At 45.2% G+C, this 13701-nt stretch overlaps 1 protein-coding gene across 1 annotated transcript in view; it reads left to right on the top strand.

Moving 5' to 3' along the window:
- The first annotated feature begins 1251 nt into the window (after nt 1–1251).
- Nucleotides 1252–13701, top strand: part of LOC127677226 (inactive polypeptide N-acetylgalactosaminyltransferase-like protein 5) — a 39171-nt gene continuing 26721 nt past the window's right edge. The window contains exons 1-4 of the mRNA XM_052172369.1: nt 1252–1432; nt 5656–5773; nt 11202–11368; nt 13314–13436. Of these exons, the coding sequence (XP_052028329.1) occupies nt 1252–1432; nt 5656–5773; nt 11202–11368; nt 13314–13436 (589 nt within the window). The remainder of the gene's footprint in view (nt 1433–5655; nt 5774–11201; nt 11369–13313; nt 13437–13701) is intronic.

The following is a 13701-nucleotide window of genomic DNA, read 5'->3' as shown; positions in this document are numbered from 1 at the left end:
TTGTCTAATGAGTGAGTTTGAGGAGACCTTGTCTTAAAAAACAAAACCAAACCAAAACAAAGCACAAACTCATTTGCATTTGTGGCCCCCAGTCTGTTCCCACAAGAGTGTTTAGCTTTGTTTTCCTTCTACAGTTGAGTCAAAGCAAGGACCCAAACAGGTGCACGTGGAACACCGCCCTTGAAAGAACGCTCTCAATACACTGTCGCAACCGCTCTGTGTGCATCAGCAGGCTCTGCTGAGCTGAGCGGTTCTACCACACAGGCTGCAGAGCTCTGAGAAGCCAGCAGATCATGTTCTGCAAATTACACTACGCCCTGCTTGCCTCTCTCTGTGTGCCTGTGGTGTGTGTGTGTGTGAGTGTGTGTGTAGCCATGTGGGAGGTGTGCATGCACGTGAATACATGTATGTGGAGAACTGAGGTGAATGCTGAATATCCTTCCACAAGATCTGAAGGCGAGTAACTTTTTTCTAGGCTAGCTGGCCAGTGAGCTTCAGGAATCTGTCCCCCGCCTTCCTTAGTCAAAAGCCGCCCTGTCTGACTTTTTGTGTGAGTTCCGGGGATTCAAACTCAGGTCTTCCTGATTGCCTGGTTCCGGGCCTCCTCTGCTTGCTTCCGGCTCAACATTATGGTTTTAAAACCTGCTGCTGTCCGCTCCAGCTGATGACTTTTACCACTGAAACGGAAGCCTCACTAGTGATCCCGCTGAGAAAACCTTCCGTTGTTTTGTGCGTGCATGCGTGCCTGTGTGCGTTAGGGTAGGCACTTCTATTCCACCTTCACTGCATAGAACCCAAACCACTGAGTCTATTTACCGTCCCCTCAGCAGTAGTGTGTGCGCGCGCGCATGCGTGGTCTTTCCTCACACCTCTCTTCAGCAAGGCTGCCTGTGCTTCTCCATTTCAATCAGGGTTGAGGGGTCTACACTCTCTCCCCAAGTGGGCTGGGCATGGCTAGGAGGTGGCGATGCTTCTTGTGTTATCTCCTCCTTTGCTCCAGGGGTAGGACAAAGACTTTAAATTATCCTGTTTCATACTGACCCAGCTGGGTATTGAACCTATATATGTGTGAAGAATTTTTGTTACAGAAAAAGATAATTTTTTTGTATTCAAAAGTATCAAAATGATTGTTTTTAAAACATTGAATTAATCCAAGTGGAAAATTAAAAAAAAAACCCCAGAATTATCTAATTCAGTTCTCTTACAATGATCTTGCCTAGGAAACTGGAATTTAAAAATGAGAAATCCACAATGAAAAATATCATAATTCAGTGTTTATTCTGTGTATTCCTGGCCATCGGGCTCTGGACAGTTATGTTACTGTTGTTTTTGCACCTTGAACAAGAGGACATACAGGAGAAGAAAATGGAGGATCTCCTAAAGCGGTCACCCGGAGTAAACGTGTACCAGTACTCAGAGAGAATCATCAATAGTAAGTCTGCTGCAGATGTATATCCAGGGACAAATTGTGATATTTCTGTTAATGGCTTTCAAGGGAAAACATATCAGAAATTCAGTATGTAGAAGAATAAGAGAATGATCTCTTTCAGGTAATTTAACTTTCAAACTATAAAATACCTCATATATGGATATAATATAGCCAGAACTCACTAGGGTATGTACACATGCGTTTACCACCTATATTTTTTATTTTTCTGTAGTTTGCTATATTTGCTTCAGGCAGCTTTCTGTCTTCCATAAAGATGAATTTCAACAGGTGCAATAGAATATGACCCCGTCCTTTCCCACCTAGCAACCTCGAAGGCATCCTGAGTATACCTTTGCTCAGAAGTTCTGTGATATTGCACAGCTTAACCTATCTGTAGAAAATCTGTGTCAAGATCCTCTTGGGGTTTGCTCTCCCCCACAAATACTGTCGTAAGATCTGTGCTCCATGCTTACACAGGATGACCTGGTGTAACAAAATGCACCCCCAAAGATGAAGAGATGATTCATCATTTTAATATGATTAAAAGCTTGAAGGTCAGGTCTGTGTCCTGCGCTCCGTGCTGCTCTGGAGCGGTGCTGACAGCCCAAGCAGAGAGTAAGACACCAAGCCGCCCTCTGCACCGTCCTGCCCAGCTCACCGCAGGTTACCCCCGTCCCCTGCTTTCTCTCCTCTCCTCTTGTAACTCCTGTAGTGCAGAGTGAACTGAGAATCCTGTTCTCTCTAGTTTATCCCTGTGTGGCCCATCACACACCAATCCAATTGATTTGACCTCAAGTCCACCAGCTCTGCCCTCTGTGTAGTTCAACTACTACTTAAAAGTCACCTTAACTCTACGCTCCTCTGACTTCTTGTTTGTTTTTGTAACTTCTGGCCCTTAGCTGACCGCTCCCTTTGCTGTCTGCTCTGGTGCTGCTGTGGAGGTTGCTTTAACATCCTAGTGAGTTTGGTCCAACTGGTTCAGCTCAGTGTTGGCATCTGTTGGCTGTCCTTTTGCATTTCATTTGGGACATTCCTGGTTCTTGGTATTCTTGGTTCTGGTTCCTGGTTCCCTTTTCTACTGGATTCTGGGCATTAAAGATACTGAGAGGTATCAGCATGATTCCAAGCAGGTCCCTTTCACTAAAGCGTAGCACAAGCATAAGCTAAGATGGATTATGGTATCCGTCACTAACAAAAGCCAGTGAGCGAAGGCAAAAACCGAAACACAAAAAACGAAAAAACACTTCATTCAGAAACCAGTGATCTGAGAGAAGAGAGGATTAATAGTCTAAAGGTCCGTCTTCCATTACCTCGACAGCCCATGGATTATGTGGGGGATGGGAACAGGCTGTCAGCTATTCCAGGTATCTGAGAGTGAAGAGGATTAGTAGTCTAAAAGTCTGTCTTCCGTTATATCTCCAGCTCACATATCATGTGGGAATAGGGACAGAGGCTGTCGGTCATTTGGAGTACTGTCTTGGCATTCTTCTTGAGGTGGTTGACCACATTTTTGAGACTTTATGTCTGTTTCTCATTGTCCCCTCTTGCACAACCACTCCCTGCTCCCTGCATGTGCACTCAAGAATTCTGTGGATGCCTGGGTTTGAATAAACAATGGATGTAGTTAGTTGATGCTGGTGTGAGTCTTATACTCCTCCAGAAGCATTTGGGCTAGCATAGAATTACCTTAGAACAAAGACCATAAACCGTGTGTACACACTAAGCTAGTAGTATGTTAGGTTGATTCCCTTCAGCAATATTAAGCACAGGTGTGGCGTACAGAATGGAATTCAAGAAGGTAGGGTCTCACATGCCCTGTATGAGAAGGAACAGGTAAGTGTGTGTGTTATGTCCACTCCACAAAGAAGCCCCTCCCCGCCCCACCTGCCTACAGTGGTGTGTGCATGCTATCTTGTAGTAAGCACGTGTCGGGAGGTTTCAGCAGGGAAATGTATCTACTCACGGACCCTCGACTGAATACCGGGCGGCCCAGATTAAGGAAAGTCATAGCTTCCAGAAGGGTGCACATGGAAGGGCGAGGGAGGCAGGTTAGCCAGTTCAGGAGAATCGACCCTGGCAATCAGTGGGGTGACAGATGTTGCAGCCAGGTCTCCCTCACATCCAGTCATGAGAGTGGGAGACTTAGCCCTGCCCCTCACCGGCTGCAGCACTTGGGAGAGCAGGCCCCACACCTCACTGGGCAGCACAGTAGAACTGACCCTAGTGACCCTGCGGGTGTGAAGTGGGAGAGTTGCTTGCCCCTCACCAGTTGTGGCTTTGGGTGAGCTAGCCTGGGCAGGGCTGCAGACACTGCCTTGGTGGCATGGGTGCAGGACAGTTGGTGTGCTGACCAACTCAGCTACCAGCCATGCTCACAGTGAGATCCAGGGCTTTGAGTTGGCCCACCCAACATCTGCTCCGTCTCTGATATGCTGGAGTGTGTAAAGGAACTGACCCCGAAGACGCAAAGCTCCAGGATCTCCATGACACAGGGTAACAACCGGGTATCCAAGAGGAGTCCTGCTAAGAATCCATTGTTGATAGCGTAGCAGGAGCCAGAGGCCTTGAACCAGATCAGTGAATGACTGACTCATTGCATTGAACATTTGAAAGTAAAGAAATGTGGACTGAAGCGAGTATTGTGGGACACGTGTAGAAGCTGACACACTACAGCTTCAACAACAAGGTTTTTGGTTTTGGTTTGGTTTTGTGGGGAAGGTTGCCAGGGTGCAGGGCAGATACCAAGGGACAGAGAGATGAGAGGGATTGGGGGGCATGATGTGAAATTCACAAAGAATCAATAAAAAGTTTTTTTTTAAAACGAATTTAGCTCCTTTTTAGCTCCCATTGAATGGGTCACAGACTATCACACCTGTCACTAGGCACAGCGTCAGCTGGTCCTGCTGCTCCTCCCCTCCTGGGCCCCTTTGACACCGAGGTGGAAAGGCTCAGTAGTCCACTGGTCTTCACTAGCACCAGGTTCAGAGAGAAATAAAATGTCAGCTATTATGGTTCACACTGCCGTGTGTGTGAGCCATTGCTGTCAGATGAAAGTGGACACGTAGCTGTCCACTAGACCCCATGCGAGCGAGGTAAGGGAAGTGGAAGTCTCTCTGGCTCCACATGACCATCTTGCTGTCATGGGGGGCTTGGAGGCTCAACATTGTACTGAACACATCAGTAGACTCAGCAGATGCAGCTTCGCCTGCTTCTACAGGGTAAGGCTAGAGCTCCTCCCTGATCATCTCCCTACATCACCCAGGAGAGTGAGCAGAGCACTCACCGCCTGCTGCTGACCTCGGAATATTAGGCTCTGCTTGGTCCCACTGACGCCATCAGCTGGGGCAAGGAGGATACTTCAGGTTGCTTCCTGAGGGTGAGGGTGAGGGCGAGGGCGAGGGTGAGGAAGACTTGGGGCAGGTATTGCAAAGGTTTGTCCTGCTTTGTCAGTAGGCTGCCTTTTCCCCAGCAGTCTCTTGGCTAGTGAGAATGAGTTCATTATGTTGGAGGTTTGCTGATGGTGTTTTATCTGTGACTATTTGTGTTTCAGCTAGGGAGAATGAGTTCATTATGTTGGAGGTTTGCTGATGGTGTTTTATCTGTGACTATTTGTGTTTCAGCCCAAGGCCTCTCTAGCTCCGGTGTGGCATGTATGTATGTATTTATGTATGCATGTGTATGTATGTATGCACACATGTATGTATGTAAGTAGGTATGTACATATGTTTGTATGTAAGTATATGTGTATATATACATATATTTGTAACTGTATATGTGTGATACCATTCCCTGGATTGCATAAGGAGGAGGAAGCAAGTGGGCTGGCACTTGGCTCTTTACCCACTGACTGCAGATACAAAGTATCTATGCACTTTAGGCGCTTGCTGCAGAGTCTTCCCTCCATAATGGCCTTCCAGAACCTTGGGTCAAAAGATCCCTCACTACTTAGGTTGCTTTTGTGGGAGTGTTTAGCACAGCGGCAGGCTAAGTAACTAATGCAGGGGTTCGGTGTCTTTCTTTCATCTTAAATGAATGAGAAGACTTTACTAAAGAGTCTTTGGTTTATGTAAAAGGTTTGGGCTTTTATCTTCAACTTTGTCATCTGGAGTTAGTTTAGAGACCAAGAAAATAACTGTTTCAGGAAAATTCAGGATGCCCTGGTTCTGTGCATCTGCATGATAGCACTAAACCTTTACTTATGTGACTCAAATTTCCTTTTCTTGCAGATAAGGTTAACTTTTCAGATCCAGAGCTTATCCAAGGATTGAGGCAATACGGATTAAATGTTGTCATCAGTAGAAGACTGGGCATCGAGAGAGAAGTGCCAGATTCTAGGGACAAAATGTATGTTCTTCCACTAATCATACCTTAATCTTAGCATATTAGGGATCCTGTAGTATAGATCCTCTCCTTAAGTCTTTAAGTGGGCAATGTCAACATTCTGATGGTGGTGTAAAGACCACCTTACCTATCCGCCAAATATGTTCTTGAGGTTCTGAGGAGCTAAATAAATCCCTTGAGGGTTTCTACTCAGTTCTGTCCAAAGCATCCATTCCCAACAGACAGCGCTTTGGATATCTACCTATCTTCTTCTTCACCGTCTGCTCCGTTTTCCTTGTGCCTTCAGTTGTCTGTGTTAATGTTAGTTGTGGCAAATGCACATAAAATAGCTCTGTTAGCAATTTTCTAGCATACAACTAAGCACAGCCACAGTGGTGAGCAACACAGCACTGCTTGAACTAAAACTTTGTGCCCCTCCTTTCCCCCAGCCCTAGCAACCCCCAGTCTACTCCAGTGTCTGGGATCTGACCATCCCAGAGATCTCAGATTAGTAAAAGCATACAGAAGTTAGGGGACTGGCTTATTTCACTTAGCACAGTGTTCTTGAGGTTCATCTGTTCAGATTATGTTTGTTGATGCCTTTTAGATATCATTTAAATAATAATTTCCTGGAAAAGAATATCAATTTTGATTAGCTAAAAGAAAAATGTTCAAGCTAAGGAAAACCTACACTTTCCAGTAATGCCACATTCCATGACACTGGAAAGTGGACAGCCATATTTTGTGATATTATGCAACACACATCATTTATGATGGGGCACACTGAAGAGAGAGTATTTGCACATAACAAAACAGTTTAACAGACTCATTATAAAGGAAAACACTTGGGCTTTGGCTTGTATATGTATATATGCAATATATATTATGTGCATTGTCTTAGAGTTTTATGACCATGAAGAGATACCGTGACCATGACAACTCTTTTAAGGCAAACATTTAATTGGGGCTGGTTTACAGTGCAGAAATTGAGTCCACTATTTTCATGGCAGGAAGCATGGTGGCACATAAGAGAACACAGTACTGGAGAGGTAGCTCCATCTGGGTCAGCAGGCAGCAGAAAGTGATTGCTACACTGGGCATGGCTTGAACATCTGAGACCTCAAAGCCTGCTCCCAGCTACCATTTCCTCCAACAAGGCCACAACTATTTCAACAAAGCCATACCTACTAATAGTGCTACTCTCCATGAGCATGGGAGCCATTTTTATTAAACCACCACATTCTACTTCCCAGGCCTCATAAGCTTTTAGCCACAACATAATGCAAAATGCATTTAATCAAAAATCCCCAAGTCTGTAACAGTTTCAAGCTTGTTTGAAAGTCCAAAGTCTCTTTGAGAGTCATGGAATCTCTTAACTATAATCCCTATAAAATCAAAACAAAAAAGCAGATCATGTACTCCCAACATATAATGACACAGGATATACATTACCACTTCAAAATGGAGGAATGGGGGCATAGTGAGGAACTACTGGACCAAAGCAAGACTGAAAACCAGTTAGACAAACTCCAAACTCTGCATCATCATGTCTGATGTCAAATGTTCTTCAGATCCCCAACTCCTTTCAGCTTTGTTGACTGTAACACACTTCTCTCTCCTGGGCTGGCTCCGCTCCCTGTTAGTAGCTCTCCTCAGCAGGTGTCCTATGGCGCTGGAGTCTCCAACATCTCTGGGTCTCCAAGGAAATCCTTCACAGTTTCACACAATGGCCTCCCTAGGCCTCCATGCAGGGACACTCTTGCCATACACCTGGCTTCAGGGGCTTTCCTTGGTCACTGAGGGAGATTCCATAATCCCTTTCTTGTATCCTTGACTCTAAAGCCAGAACCACATAGCTGAAGCTGCTTGCTGGGACTGGAACATGGCCTCCCTTGTTTAATCACATTTTCCTCAGCTTTCTGTTTTCAGTGGTTCCTTTCACTGCCTAAGCTTGACTGCTCTGGAACTCACTCCACAGACCAGGCTGGTCTTGAACTCAGAGATGCACCTGACCCTGGAGTGCTGAGATTAAAGGCGTGCCCTGTCATACCCACTGGCTGGCCACTTGGGGTTGGACAGTCATCTGGGGTACATGTCCTTTGGGAAGACTAACTTTCCCTCCTGTATTATTTTCTTTTTTCCATCTCCTCTATATCTATTCAATTGTGGTAAATAACTGAATTTCTATCTTAAAAATTTTGTATTTTCTTAATTTGTGTGTGTGTGCAGGTATACACACACACATACCAGCAGCTGGTATGCAGGTCAGAGGACAACTTGTAATAATAATTGGTTCACTTTCACTATGTGGGGGCCTAGGGATCAACTCAGATCACCGTCCCATGTCTTAGTTAGGGTTTTACTGCTATAAAAAGTCTCTATATATGACTAAGGCAACTCTTATAAAGGTAAGCATTTAGTTGGGGCTGGCTTACAGTTTCAGAGGCTCAGTCCATTTTCATCATGGTGGGAAACATGGCAGAGTGCAGGAAGACATGATGCTGGAGGAGCAGAGTTCTACATCTTGGTTCAAAGGCAGCAGGAGGAAACTATCATCTGCACTGGGTGGAGTCGGAGCACAAAGACCTCAAAGGCTGCTTACAAGGAAGTGCTTCCTCCTGCAAGGCCACACCTTTTCCAATAGGGTGAAACATCCTAATAGTGCCACTCCGTATGGCCAAACATCGGATCTATGGGGTCCAAATCTATACAAACCACCACATTTCTTTACCCAATGAACTACCTCACCTGCTCCTGAATTTTTAAGGCTAAATGCCATTCCATTGTGTGTATATACTTTACTCATTCACTTTAACAGCAGACATCTCTTCTACAGGCCGGGTTTGTACTTGAGTGTATACCTAAGAGCACAGTTGTTGGTCACGTTGTCCTCCAAAATGGGTGTGTTAATCTTCCTCCACATCCTCATTATTTTGATAATGGCCATTTTAACAGATGTGAGTTGGAATCCAATCAATATTTTAATATGTATTTCTCTGATGATCAGTGTTTTTGAATATTTTATTTCATTGAATATTTTTATATATCTATTGACTACTTGTCTTTTCTGCTGAAGGTCTAGTGAGCTTGTCTTCTTTTCTGACACAGGGTCTTATGTATTCCAGGCTTGCCTTGGACTCTATGTAACCACAGATGGTTTTTACTTCTGATTGTCCTGCCTCCAAGTTTTACGTGGTGCTGAGATCTAGCCCATGGCTGAATAAGCGCTCTGTTAACTGAGTCATAGCCTGGGACCCTAGTGATAAGCAATCTGGCTCTCTTTCCCTAGTCAGATGTACAGTTTGCAAGCATTTTTTACTTATTCTGAATGTTCTCTCTTCCCATTGATTGCTTTTGTTGCAGAAGGATTCCCGTTTGATGCCATCCCACTTGTTCATTCAGCCTCTAGTGCTGTGCTCTTGTCATCCACTTGAGTGCAGTCTGTACACTCGCCTGGCACTCAAACTGTTCAGGTTTTGCCTGGTTGTCCCCTCCCACAGTTTCTATTCCTTGGGTCATGGTGCCAGCTTCAACTTATCAGCTGAACACCCTACAGTCCCATCTAATAGGCCAACAGTGGTGGTCAGGATAAACCCTCAACTTTCAAGATGACTCTAATCCATGTTTACCCACTGGTACACATACTGAGAGTCCTCCTGGCTCATCTGCCCAGGTCCTGATGCCCTGGAATTGTCCAGGAAATATTTCTCCTTCACATAACTGCAGTGAGAATTATTTTTTGACCTCACTTGTCTGTTAATTACCTCCAGAGTGGCCATGGAGCCAACATGAGCCAATGAGTTTTTCCCTGGGGATTTTTGTAGTTGGGGAAAAGAACATCCTTCTGATTTATCCTTGGATGCTGGGCAGATGTGGTTTTACACACCTCTAATCTCAGGACTCAGGAAGCAGTGGCAGGAAGATCTCTGTGAGTTCAAAGCCAGCCTGATCAACAACATAGCAAGTTCCAAGCCAGTCTTGGCTACATACTTAGACATCTAGGTCAGCCTAGGTTACATACTTAAGATATGTTTAAAAAAAAAAACAAAACAAAACCCCAAAGATAGACTGATAGCCATCACGTTTCCCACTCTGTGGCATTAAGAAAATAGAAACAAGCCAGTTGAGTCTTATGTAGAATAGTTTCTATATTCCAGGCACTGTTCTGAACTGAGTGAGTTCATGACCTGGGAGTAGGCTGGACATGCTGTTACTCATGGTCCCAATCATTGTTGCCACGGTAACAGAGCAAGTCAGGGGCCTCCACCCTCTCACTCCATTATTTCCTAGAGATCCCAGCTGTCTTCCTATAATTAGTCTTGGGTCACCTTACAATACAGTCTCTTCTATTTTGCTGAGGTTAGCTCCAAACAATAATACTCTAGATCTCAACTTCTTTTTTTCATTTGTATGAACACAAAAATAATTGGACCTTTTGCCACTAGTTAGAGGACTAGTGGTCTACTAATTCTACAATTCTTGGTCAAGCCTCAAAGCAAAGCAAGGAGTACAGCCCAGTGAATTGACTTTGAAATTATCTTTCCATGAATTGAGACTGCCACTATTTATAACAGACACCAATATGGCCACAATCATTGTTTTATGTACTTTTAAAAGTAGACCTAAGGGCTGGAGAGATGGCTCAGTGGTTAAGAGCACTTGGCTGCTCTTCTGAAGGTTCTGAGTTCAAATCCCAGCAACCACATGGTGGCTTAAAACCATTGATCCCCCTTCTGGGGTGTCTGAAAACAGCTACAGTGTATTTACATATAATAAATAAGTAAATCTTTTTAAAAAAAGTAGACCTAAGATTATGAAAATGGAATGTCAAGAAAGCAATTATAGAGGGGAAAATAATTCCAAGTTGTGAGAATTGAAGAGTTAGAATTGAAGTGGGGCCACTAGGGTGGGGTGTGCCTGATATTGCTCCCCATGTGAGACTGAAGCCCACATGGCGGAAGGAAAGAAGTGACTCCTGTGCTTCCACCTCCACATGCCCACCACGTCACATGTGTGTACCCACTTTCCCACACATACAACATAAATAAATAAAGGTTAACAAAAATTAAAGAATTTAAGGACAGGCTAGAGAGACGGCTCAGTCATTAAGAGTGCTTATTGCTCTTTCAGAAGACCAGAGTTTGAGTCCCAGCACCATATCAGGCAGCTCACAACCACCTCTGACTTAACTCTAGCTCCAGGCCATCTGATGCCTTCTTCTGGCTCTACAGGTACTTGTACACACACGTGTATGTACACATAGATGCGGACAAATGCACATAAATGAAAGAACATTTTGCTTGTTAATTTTGTACTTTTAACAGTCCTGTTATTGTACTATCCTAATTAGTTCACTAAAGTAAAGAAAGCAAAAGTATGGGCTGGCATTTGAAGAAGGCTCAGAACACTTGAGGCTTTGGGATGACTAATTCTCTCGCTATTTTTCTTGCAGATGTCAGCGGAAACACTACCCATTCAATCTACCCACTGCCAGCGTCATCATATGCTTCCGTAATGAAGAATTTAACACCTTGCTCCGAACAGTGTCGAGTGTGATAAACCTCAGTCCGCAGCATCTCCTGGAGGAGATAATTCTGGTGGATGACATGAGTGAATCTGGTGAGCAGACACTGTCTGTCTGTCTGTCTGTCTGTCTGGAAGGCAGCATTATTCTCTAATGATACCTGACATTTGCTTTTGTTTGGAGGAATGCTCTCATGTAGCCCAGGCTAGCCTCACTTTGAACTCCTGACCCTCTTGCCTCCACCTTCAAAGTGCTGGATTCATGAGTGTGGTTCACCACAAATGCCTGGCACTGGCATGTTTTATACAGATGTTTCTGGTGGGTGCTGGGGGGGGGTTGCTATTCCTAATGCTATCACTGCGTGTGGTAGGTAAGACTGACCCAGACCCTGTAATGATAGGTCTATGGGTTCAGCACAGGGGCTAGCCTTGGCTTCAGTGATTATTTCAGAAAGAAGTGCCATCTAAATGGAAGGGGCACAGATCATTTGGGGTTTCCCAGATGGACAGGAAGGAAATAAGTGCGCATGAGTGAGGCTTATTGTGAATGTAGGGTGGGGAGGACGCAGGGAAAGGCATAACGCCGGGATCATCTAACGGGGCTGCTTGTGAAAGGTATTTTTGGAGTTTTGTCCCAAGAACATGGGGAGCCAAGGCTGGGAATGAAGCTCTGTTGGTAGAGTGTTTGCTAAGCATGCAGAAAGCCTTGGATTAAATCCTTAATACGCTGGGCATGGTGGTGCATACCTGCAATCCTAGCATCATGAAAGTAGAGACAAGTTCAGAGCCAACCTGAGCTACTTGAGAACCCTGTCCAAAAATAAATAAATAGGGGAAAAGAAAGAAAGAGAGAGAGAGAGAGAGAGAGAGAGAGAGAGAGAGAGAGAGAGAGAGAGAGAGAGAGATTGTGGAGAACAAATTAGGGTTTGACACAGGGAGAGGACCCAACCCAGGTACTTCACAGAAAGAACTCGACCAAACCACTGCAAGTATGTGCTGACCACTCTGTGCTTACTTTTAAAATAGAATAGTGACACCAGGACATAGGTCTAGTTACCCAGGGCTAGACTTTCACATTGGTTGTCCGTTTACCTTAGGCAAGCAGGAATGCCAGGATCTGATGTCAATAATGGGTAGATTGACCCTAACTCTGTCATGATTTCAGGCTTGCAAAGTCACCTAACCTCCTGGGAAGCTAGCCCATGAGGAACTTGAAAGGAGAAAGTTACACTGAGAAGAAAATATGTTCCAGGCGGGCTCTTGAGGGAGGGGGAAGGGGGCTCTTGAGGGAGGGGGAAGGGGGCTCTTGAGGGAGGGGGAAGGGGGCTCTTGAGGGAGGGGGAAGGGGGCTCTTGAGGGAGGGGGAAGGGGGCTCTTGAGGGAGGGGGGAAGGGGGCTCTTGAGGGAGTGGGAGAAGGGGGTTCTTGAGGGAGGGGGAGAAGGGGGTTCTTGAGGGAGGGGGAAGGGGGCTCTTGAGGGAGGGGGAAGGGGGCTCTTGAGGGGGGGGGGAAGGGGGCTCTTGAGGGAGGGGGAAGGGGGCTCTTGAGGGAGGGGGAAGGGGGCTCTTGAGGGAGGGGGAAGGGGGCTCTTGAGGGAGGGGGAAGGGGGCTCTTGAGGGAGGGGGAAGGGGGCTCTTGAGGGAGGGGGAAGGGGGCTCTTGAGGGAGGGGAAGGGGGCTCTTGAGCTTGATTGGTTTCATAACTCACCTTCAAGTCACTACAAAATCAGAAGCGAAGTTGATCACTTGTGTAGTGAGTCGTAAAACCAAGTTAAACCGAAAGCCTTATAACCTATATTTTTCTACCAAATCTTAATAATTACTTAGTAAAACAAAGATATGTCACCAGAACCATGAAAATTGTATAGTTTATAAACCACTCTTCTTGTAGCTAACAAGGCACACATTAAAATATATGCAATAGTTAGTGTTTTGGTTTTTTGTTTTGTTTTGTTCTATTTTGGAAATTGGTCATAATGAAAGTGGTTTGAATTTCTGTAGATGCAGTTTATAAATTGCCAAGTATCAACTATTTTTTTCCAGATGATTTGAAAGACAAACTGGACTATCATCTGGAAATTTTTCGTGGAAAAATTAAATTAGTGAGAAACAAAAAGAGAGAGGGTGTCATCAGATCCAAGATGATCGGCGCCTCCCGTGCTACAGGTATGAACGCTCTCTCAGGCTGGGAACCAGCGCTAATGACCGTTGTTGTTGCCATCACTAAGCAGGCAGTGGGTCCCCGTGGCTCGCCGTAGGAGGGTACACAGCCTATCTTTGCAAGGAAGACACTGTGGTAGGAACGGAAGACGTTTGGGCTTCTTGTGTTTGGAGGCAGAGAGCAAAGGATGAACAGGAAGTGGGCTGATATAAAACCTCAAGGAGCAGCCCAGTGCCTTATGTTCTCCAGCAAGGCTGCACCTCCTAAAGA

Source organism: Apodemus sylvaticus, chromosome 2 (assembly GCF_947179515.1).
Source record: "Apodemus sylvaticus chromosome 2, mApoSyl1.1, whole genome shotgun sequence".
Lineage (NCBI taxonomy): Eukaryota > Metazoa > Chordata > Mammalia > Rodentia > Muridae > Apodemus > Apodemus sylvaticus.
Note: the sequence above shows the minus strand (reverse complement) of the source record. Positions and strands in the feature narration are given on the sequence as shown.